Here is a 10,553-nt window from a genome sequence, read left to right on the forward strand (position 1 = left end):
GAAAACAATGATTTTGGAAACACTGTACTTGAGATTAAAGGTGATCTCATTTTAGTCCTCATAAAAATTCCTCTTAGAACCCCTGTGAATAAAAATGTGAGTTTCTCTTTACTAAGAGATTGAAACAAACATTAGCAACAAAGGAACAATATCAAAGACTAAATGGACATATGACTCCTTGGAAACAGGGGTTATATACACAATCATTTGAGAAATATTTTCAATGATGAATCATCTAGGGTAAGCTGTTAATAGAATAAATAATCTGGGAAGTCTATAAGTTCTATCCAACTGGAAAGAGTCCACAGAGTTGGCCAAATGCATGTTGTTGAATTTTATGGATCCTTAAATGAATCTCTGTCCCTCCCTGCATTTGTTCCTTTGTCCCCAGTACATTTAAAACAGGATGAAGGTTTGCATTCCATATGTTGATAACATCATGAAAAGGAAAATATTTCTACAGAATCAAAAATGAGGACTCAATTCACATAGTCAGCAAGACTGACATTATTCTGAAAGGTATATTTTGAAAGATGGTAGGGGAGTGTATGTGAGAAAGATCAAGTATGGGGTTAAGGGAAGACCAGAAAAGTAAAGGGATGAAGCTTAGGGCATAAATTGAAAAGTTTCCTATAATGCATGAAATTTTATACTTTAGATAGTGCTTCCTGATTTACACAAAATTAACTGTTTCCAAAACTTTCTGATCTTTGATGAAAGGATTTTTCTCTTTGCTACAGAAAGCTGTAATCTGACTTGTCTTGGGAGACAAAAACAGATCTTTTGAGTTACAAAGGTGTTCAGTCTCTTTTAAAGAAGAAAATTCTTTGCATCCTGATACGAATCTGTTTGGTTTTGATGCTGTAAATGATTGGGTTCATGAGAGGTGGGAAAAGGATGTATATATTACCCATTAGAACATGGACCAGGGGTGAGAGGTGTTTTCCAAACCGATGCACCATTGTAAGACCAATAATGGGGATGTAGAAGACCAGGACAGCACAAATATGGGAAATGCAGGTCTGAAAAGACTTGAGTCTCTCCTGGTGGGATGCGATAGCTAAGACTGTGTGTAAGATCAGGATATAAGAGAGGAGGATGAGGAGAGAGTCTAATAGCAAGGTACAGATGACCAGAGCCAGGGCATAGAAGCTATTGAAGTGGATGTCAGAGCAAGCCAGCCTCAGAAGGTCCTGGTGTAGACAGAAAGAGTGAGAGAGGACATGATGGCGACAGTAATGAAAGAACTTCAGTCGAATTATAACAGGGAGAATCGACAAAGCACTCCTCAACAAAATAATCAACCCAGATTGAATGACTCTGGTATTTGTCAAGATGTTTGTATATCTGAGAGGATTACAGATTGCAACGAATCGATCAAAGGACATGGCAAGAAGGACTCCAGACTCTGTACAGGATAGACCATGAATGAAATAAGTCTGGGCAATGCAGGCATCCAGACTGATGTCATGACTGAATCCCCATAAGATCCCCAACACTGTGTGAATGGTAGACAGACCCATGCACAGGTCAGTGAAGGCCAGCATAGCTAGAAAGTAGAACATGGGTTCATGCAGACTTGGCTCAGTTCGGATCACATGGAGAATCATGCAGTTTCCCAGGAGGACAATAGCATAGATGGAGGAGAAGGGGATGGCAATCCAAGAATAATATGGCTCTAATCCTGGAAAGCCAGTGAGGAGGAATGTAGATGTACTAAGGTTGGGACTAACAAGAGTTGACATGACTCAAAGAAAGAAAGTGTTTCTTGGATGAGGATCAGAATCCTCAATTACATACTAACCTTTAAAGGACTTTGAAAAAGAAATGAAGTCATTTAATCACTTTAAGCTTCATCAGTTCTGAAGGAAAGAGCACTACTTTTTTGTAGAAATACTGTTTTGTGGCAGGTCTAGGTATCCTTAAGCCTACTGGCTAGGTGTGAAACATTCATATTGTTGGCAATTCACTTTTTCTTCAGCATTATTGTCCATAAATAAAGGAAAGAAGCACTTCTAGTCTGAAGCTGAATATCTGTGATGTCAGTTAAAAAAAAAAAGATTATGGTCCAAAGCATGCCAACAATAATATCCAAGCATGAAATTTCAGGAAGCTGAAATATCAATGAAGTTTGAATGCAGAAAAATGCATTCTTTCTCTGTGGTAGTCCTGGAATTTCTGACTTATTAAGCAACTCTTTGGGTATTTGACTTAGCACAGTAGAGGAATAAGTTTTTGCTGCTCTGTAGTCTAATTTGTCTCCCCCAGCACTTTTCAACTTTCCAGTTCTTTTTTATTGATTATAAGAAATAAACTGGCATCAATTACATAACACAATGATTTCTGATCCTTAATGATCTAGCAAGTGGAGTCAAAAGGACATATCTATTCTTCAGCATCTGTGAGAGTGAGGACAAATATACTATTATTTATATAGGAAAGAAAATGGTAATAAGTCCCAAGAGGAACCTCTGCCTGAGATGATTAGACTCCCTGTGAATTCAGAAGAGAATGCTGCGAAACCCCTATCCTAATTACTACAACCTTAACTATCACCTGCTTTAGCCTCTGCTGTGGGATACTGATGCAGGGATACCTATATAGTTCATATCTTCCTTTTGTATCTCCCCTTGTCTTTCAGTATGAAGCTTAGAAGGTTATAGGTAAATAGATTTAATGACATTTAAAATAAATGCTTTGAATAAAAAAGATCTTTATTATATGAAATGGAAGAAGGTGTAAGAGGCAAGGATCTAAGACCATTTTTTATTTATATAATTTTGGCATAATAATTAGCTGGTTGACATTGAAATAGCATTTTAAATTTTGAAAAGAACATTATGCACGTAATTTCTTTTATTATGAAATGGACATAAAGATAGGAATAAATGATATAGGTATAAATATTTCCTTTTACTGATGAAAGTGTTGAGCCTCAGGAAGGTTTAAATATTTTACCTATGATCAAAGTTGATAAGTCTAGGATACACTATTCAAACACAGGTATCTCTAGATTCCAGACACGTCAAATTATGCATTACACATCTTATTCCCTCAATATGTCCTTTCTGTTTATTTTTGAACAGAACTGTCTCCTGACAAAGCCTTATGGAGCAAGGCTAATGGTTTCTCTCTGAGGCATTTTTAGATATTTCTACATTTTTAGGTTGGATGTTTGAACAATGACCATATACATACATGTATTTTCACATAGCTATCAAGGCACAATAACCCTCACATGATGGCAGTACTGCTGGAGACAGAAGATCAAGAAGAAATTGGAGAAGATAGAGAAAAGGGACAATTCCTTATTTTATTTTTCACTATTTATTCACTCATGGTAGTCTATTAAAAAAACATGTTCAGAAAGAGACATAAAATCATAGTTATTTTTGTTTTTGTTTTCCAAGCAGTAAGGAAATCCAGATATAGTCTATTTCAACCATCTCATTTTAAAAATGGGGGAACTGAAACTCAAAGTGAGCAAATACCTCACTTTAACATTGTTAGTAGGATTGAGGACTCAAGCCTACATCTCTCTGATTTCAAGTCTCATAATGCATTCTGATATGTATCCTATTATAGAGATTTTTGATACCTCCAAAGACTCATTTATTCATATATTTCTACAACTTGGGATTTTGGAACTAGGTTTCTAGAATTCTTAGAGACAAAAGATCTGGAATTATGGAGCACTAAGCAGCTTGTAATGTTCCCAATGATTATTTATCATGAAGATTTCAATTCTTTTTATTATTTATATTAAAAACACCAATGGAAAGTGTTTCAAAGCTCATATGTCCTTTTGATTCTCTATCAGTTGATTATATAATGTGAACTTTAGCCATTCTCTTCTGATGGATGAAGATGAACCAACATTGGATGTGTTGGAGTGTGGTGTTCTTCAGCCTAATATCTGCTTCTAAATGTGTATCATTTCATTGTTGTTTTTTTTTTAATGGAAGAATGTCAGATTCGTGATTTCATCTTTTTTAGAAATCTTTTCCCATCTAAACTCCATTAAATGATGAAAATCAAAACGTGATTAAGAAATTATATCCTTAGAGATTTTTCCTGTGATACCTAGGTTCACTGAATTCCAGTGGTCTCCTATTATTTCCCAGATCAAATATAGATTCCTCTGGTGATTTTTTAAAGTTTTTACATCCCATTTCTTTATTTTAATAACAAATTTCCACATACGTTTTCTTTTGTTTAATTTTATTTTCATTTTTTTAAACCCTTACCTTCCATCTTAGAATCAATACTGGGTATTGGTTCTAAGGCAGAAGAGTGGTAAGGGCTAGGCAATGGGGAGTAAGTTAATTGCCCAGGGTCACACAGCTAGGAAGTGTCTGAGGCCACACTTGAACCCAGGACTTTCTATCTCCGGGTCTGACTTTCAATCCACTGAGCTACCCCACTGTCCCCTCACATGACTTTTCTTAATTTATATGAACCAAAATGTTTCCTCTCCCTAATTGCTGTTACTTGTACAATATTTTCCTGGTTCTGCTTATTTCACTCTACATCAGCTCATTTAGGTCCAGTTCTTTCTGAAATCCTGTTCATCATTCCTTACAACACAATAGTATTCCAACACTAGCATATACGATAATTTGTTCAACTATTCCCCAATTATTAGATATCCTATTTGTTTCCAGTTCTTTACCATCAGAAAGATAGCAGCTATAAATATTTTGTACAAAGATATCCTTTCCAATTTTTTATCCACAAACATACCAAAATAAAGCAGCATTTTTATTGCAAGACACTGAAAACAAAATAGATGACCATTAATTAGGAAATTAATAAATCAGTTCTTGTGTATAATGTATTAGATTTTGCTGAATAACATTGTAAGAAATGATGAATACAGAGAAATTAGGAAAGACTTTCAGGAACAAATGATAGGAAGGAAGCAAAGTAAATATATAATGATTACAATAATGTTAGTGGAAAGAACAATAAACAGAACATATTTGAAAATAAATATTAAAAATTATAAAAAACCACAAGTATAGCCCCAAAGAAGAAATACAAAAATATAGCTCTCCCCACTACTTTTCAGAGCTGGATCGTCTATTTGTATAGAGCATTGCATATATTTTCAGATATTTTTAAATATATTATTTTGTTTTACTGAATTTTTCCTCTTTTCTTTTTCTACTTAAAAAAAGAAGCTCATATAAATTGACTCTGAGAGAAAGGAAAGGAGAAGATACCAAAATATTTTTGTTGAGGCAAAAATTAATGAAAGAAAATAGTTTTTTGAAATCTGAAGACTGTTGTTCTTCTAAAATCTCTTGGAAGTCCCCAAGTTAAACTGGTATTTCAATTAGTTTTCTTCAAATTATTATACGTGTTCCATTTAGAGGCTTTGGTCATTTTCAATAAGTCAACAAATATTTGTTATTAATCTAGTATGTGTAAGGCACTGTCCTCTTTAGTTTATCTCCATTAATTTATTTATTTGTAATGTTTAATTCATCTTTTCTGGTTTTCATATTTTTCATATGTTTCATATTTTATTTTACTTTTTTAACTTTTTTCTTTTATTGACAAACACTTGCCATTTGTTTTCTCTCCCTAGACCACACTCTTTGGCTTTATCTCCATTTACTGCTGCAAAAATTCCAGAGAAAACAGACTTCAGTTAGTTTTAAAATAATAAAGAATATGAGATTTTTAAGTACACCAAAAACAACACTTAAAATGAACAATTAAAATGCAACACATTTTTTCTTTTTTTTTCAAGCTCTGTCTTGATTTGAAATTGAAAATAATCTGAGCATTAATTATCATTATCAAACCTGGGTTATAGTGAAAATACTACAGCTCAAACGTCTCAAGATCTATCTATCATCTCCAGATAATCTGATAAAGACAACTTAGTTGATAAGGAAGTAAAGGGACACTGGAGATCTTTCTGTTAGCTCATAGCTGCTTCTCTGCTCTCTCTCTTGCAGCATGGAGTTTATTATATATACTTTGAGACTCATTTCACACAAAAGAATCCCCCTGAAGCTTCACGGATGCGCTAAAGTTATAAATTATGTCATACCAAAACACAAAAGGTCTCATTGGCTTCAGAACAGACCAAAGCCAAGGCTGAATTTTGACTGGGTTCTCATCAGAAAGCCAATTTGGGGAATAATTTTCTCAGGGTTCAATTGCCCCTGTTAAGGTATTGGCCTTGGCTATACCAGGCAGCTGCATTCCTGGCCAAAGGGGGAGAGTGTTAACCTTTTAAATGTTGACCTGCTAGGAACCTAAAGCTCTTCAATAAGGCCAATACTTTTCAACAAGAAATCACAAGGATCACAAAAGGGGTCAAAAGAGGAGTCTCAGATTTTTATCTATTCTCTTATTGGCTCCCTACACAAATGTAATTCTCTTTAAGGCTCTCCCTTTTCCTTCCCCAATATGAGTTTAGTCAAATCAAATTGACAAGCATTGATTAAGAGCTTACTATGTACAAGTCTCTGTACCAAGAGCTGGAGATACAAAACAAGGCAAAAATATATTTCTTGTGCTCAAAGTGTAGCTGCTCTAAGAGATAACTTAATATGTAAATAATTTATTACATGCTAGATATATAGGGTAAATGTTAACCCTTAAAATAGCAATAATCATAAAAAGAACATCACACATAATACTTTAAAATCTGCAAAGTGTGTTTTATATCTTATCTTATTTGATTCTTACAAAAACCTGTTAGGTGTTATGATTTTCCTCAGAGATGATGAAATTTATGCAGAGAGAAGTTAAATTTTCATTAATTTTCCATCCCAGAGGCACCTTACTGTCTTAATCAAAGACATGTTATAATCTGGAGAAAACCTGCTTTTTTCAAATATATGCAAATATGATCAAATTGGAAAATAACCAGGTAAAACAATTGTAGCTGGTAATAGACAACCAAAGACATTTTATCCTCTACATTTGATGGATAGTATTTTACATATGCTGTCAATATCACCATTTATTTATTTTGCCACTCAATAGCTGTGTCATATAGGTGGCAAAGTGGACAAAGTGCTGCCCCTGGAGTCAGAAAAACTTGTATTTATGATTTCAAATCTGACTTCTGTTGTAGGCAAATACGAGCAAGGCATACTGATAAGGTAGATATAAATATATAGATAGCATAAGGAAGGCAGAGAGCTGGTTGGCTGATATAGACATTCTAAAAAGCATGTAGAGGTAACAGTTGTTGGGGAGAGTTTTGAACTGCCAAGGCTGGAAGAAGGAGCTGAGCTTTGCATCTGGGATCTTGTTGTCTTTTACCTGAATCCCTGTGGAGATCTTGGATGTTAACATCAAGCTAAGTGTCTAGTTTGAGGAATGGTGAAATAACTGCTCTTGGGTGGACCAAGTGCAGAGAACCTATCTCCCTATTACTGTGGATTTAATAGCTGACCAAGGATTTTGTTCCAGTATCTATACCATAAAGGATTCAACTAGGATCAGTATCTCCTGTGGTGTGAGAATCCCATTGTCTCCAAAATTCTTTTCCACCTCTCTTTCCATCCAGTCAGCATATCTGAGCCAAACCCCATTCTGAACTGGCAGTTGGCTTGGCTCTTTCCCTTTGATTAGACAAAACCCTCTACCACAATCTTTCCCTTTTCTTTGTCATCATTAAACTGTGTTTTATAACTACCTGTTGTTTCTTCTCCACAACCCAGGGGACTTCAACATATGTTTCCCTAGCAGAGTTGATCTGAAAGACATGTGGTCACAACTGCCATACACTCAAACTATCACCACTCATCTCCACATCCCTTGTGTAGGTTCCCAGTTTATCCCAAGTACCCTGTCACTTGTGGATGTATGGGTGTGTCCTGGTAGCATTTATGTCCCTTGTATTACCCTGGTTTTCGGTTACCCTACATTACTTCAAACATTTGATAGTTGTGTCCCCTTGGGCAAGTCACAGCTCTGTTTGCCCCAGTTTCCTCATCATGAGCTAAAGAAAGAAATGGCAAACTACTCCAGAATCTTTGCCAAGAAAATCCCAAACAGGGTTATGAAAGGTCAGTCAAGAATGAAAATGACCAAAAAACAAACTATGATTTCAGGCTAATCACTTCACTTCTAGAGGCTCATTTGTAGAATGAGAATAATGCTATCTCTGCTTCCCTCTCTTTGGCAATGATAGTTATGAACATTCAGTGACAATAACAGTTGCTATTTATATATCATTTTAAGATCCAAAGGACTTTAAAGATATTACATATTAAGCTTGAATTAGTAACCTTACAATTAAGGCACTTTATGGAGCACACATTTTGAAAAAAATGATCATGAAGGAGCAGAGATTATCTTTTTGCTTTTCTTTGAATCTTTCTAGCATATAGTACAGTATCTGGCATATACTAGACAGTTATTAAATGCTGGTTGACTGGTTTACTTCCTTAAGAAAAAGATTTCTGAACAATGTACAAATGGAAGCAGTTCTATTTCATTTATATTTGAAGGACATGACCCTCCTCACAACCTATTTTCTAGGAGGAATACAGCCCTGGAATGTTTTTTATGTTCTAAATTCCATATTATGAAAATTTTATTAAAATATTTTAAAATAAAATTAGTCTACATCTTGAAGAGAAAAATGACAACAAAGTATGTTTGCATTGTTTTTAAGTCCAATATTTATTGGCACCAAATTATTTTCCAAAATGTTTTCCTCTTCATTTGTAGTATAGGAAAATAAAATTATCATATCATTAGAATCTATCTACTCTGCAAAAGGAAGTCTTATGGAATTTGTAAATTGTTCTTGTGTTGTATGTGCCTTTCTAGATAAATGAAATTTTTTCCTGAGTGTATGCCTATTTCTTCTTCCAACTATATTTGGATATTCACAAAAGCATGTACTGTGTTTCCCTATAACATTGGAAGTTCCTGAAGATCTCGAACATTGCTTTTGCTTTAAGGAAGCATCAAGAAGGCTTTTTCAGAATGAGTGCCAGATCCAGAGATAGGAGGTGCTGAGTTCAAATCTAGCCTCAGAAACTTCCCAGCTCTGTGACCATGAGCTAATCATATAACCCCCATTGCCTAGCCCTAATCTTTCTTATACATTGAATTCTATTGTTTTGATTTTAAGTATTGATTCTAAGAAAGAAGGTAGGGGTTTAAAAAGCAAAAACAAAACAAAACAAAACAGTGATGCCTGATGGTTTCCATGTCCAAAATTTCAGAACTTCTTAGGATGAAGCATCCTAAGAATTCTGACTCTGATTTCCTTCGTCTTGATGCTATAGACAATGGGATTAAGCATAGGGGGCACAAGGAAATGCAGATAAGAGAGAAGCATGTAGACCTGAGCTGGCATCTTTTTCCCAAAGCGATGGATCATGGATAGGCTGACTGTTGGTGTATAAAAGAGCAGGACAGCACAAATGTGTGAGATGCAGGTATTGAGAGCCTTGAGCCTTTCTGTATTGGATGCAATGCTCAGAACAGTATAGAGAATTAGCACATAGGAGAAGAGGATCAGCAGAACATCAAGCCCTAGGGTGGAAAGCACTATAAAGAGACCAAGTGCACTATTGACCCCAGTATTGGAGCAGGCAAGCTTTAGAACATCAGGGTGGACACAGTAGGAATGAGACAGGGTGCTAATGGATTTGAAATTGAGGCGGTTAAGGAGAACAGGCAAGGGAAGATGAAGGGCAGCACTTCGAGTAACAATAGCCAACCCAATGGCACCAATGCGCCAGTTGGTAAGAATAGTGGAATAACGCAGTGGCTCACGAATGGCAACATAGCAGTCAAAAGCCATGGCAAGAAGCACAGCAGATTCAATGACTGCAAAGGTGTGTATAAAAAAGAGCTGTGCAAAGCATGTAGCTGAATTTATCTCCCTGTGGCCCAGAAGGAAGACAGCTATCATGGAGGGTAGAGTAGATGCAGAAAGACCTAAGTCTGCCATTGAGAGCATGGAGAGGAAAAGATACATGGGGGTATGGAGGCTAGGCACTGACTTGACAATGTACAAGATGGTAAGATTGCCTAGAAAGGAGAGGAGGTAGATGGAACAAACTGGGATTGCTGTCCAGTGGTGAGCATCCTCTAGTCCTGGCAGATCCATCAAGATGAAGATGAAGGAGCTGCTATTTCTGATGTTGGCAATGACCATGGTGACCTAGGGTGCTGTTCGCCTTGAGGAAACCTGTGGAATTGCAGAAATAGTCTTGTTGGCCCTTCTTCCTTTCCCAAGAATGCAAACAGGACTCACAAGTAATGGCTTTTGCTAGGTCTGCTCTTCTCTCTTTCTCTTCCTCCCTTCTTATTGAACATTTGCCCTTATACTCTTTCCTATTCCAGCAGACAGACATGTGGGCATAATGGTTTAATGTATTAGATTCTTTTGTCAAGAACTATTTGTAAACTATGTTTGTTTTGTTCAATATGCTCTTCTGTAAAAACTTTATTAGAAAAAAATTCTGAAGAATTTTATTACTGAACAATCCTATAAATGCAACAAACTGCTAAACAATGATGGGTTAATTTAATTGAAGGCATATTAGATAAATATTTAA

At 35.7% G+C, this 10,553-nt stretch overlaps 2 protein-coding genes across 2 annotated transcripts; both read right to left on the minus strand.

The window, feature by feature from the left end:
- Positions 1–800: 800 nt before the first annotated feature.
- Positions 801–1,745, minus strand: LOC123241146 (olfactory receptor 51V1-like). Its single transcript, XM_044668849.1, has one exon. The coding sequence runs from the start codon at positions 1,743–1,745 to the stop codon at positions 801–803; it is 945 nt and encodes a 314-aa protein (XP_044524784.1).
- Positions 1,746–9,205: 7,460 nt separating this feature from the next.
- Positions 9,206–10,150, minus strand: LOC123238705 (olfactory receptor 51G2-like). The gene has a single exon (XM_044665912.1). It carries the CDS (start codon positions 10,148–10,150, stop codon positions 9,206–9,208), a length of 945 nt encoding a protein of 314 aa, XP_044521847.1.
- Positions 10,151–10,553: the final 403 nt, after the last annotated feature.

Source organism: Gracilinanus agilis, chromosome 3 (assembly GCF_016433145.1).
Source record: "Gracilinanus agilis isolate LMUSP501 chromosome 3, AgileGrace, whole genome shotgun sequence".
Lineage (NCBI taxonomy): Eukaryota > Metazoa > Chordata > Mammalia > Didelphimorphia > Didelphidae > Gracilinanus > Gracilinanus agilis.

Bases quoted from the DNA above. Each gene is read 5' to 3' on its own strand.
- LOC123241146 (XM_044668849.1), bottom strand. From the start codon at position 1,745: ATGTCAACTCTTGTTAGTCCCAACCTTAGTACATCTACATTCCTCCTC.
- LOC123238705 (XM_044665912.1), bottom strand. From the start codon at position 10,150: ATGGTCATTGCCAACATCAGAAATAGCAGCTCCTTCATCTTCATCTTG.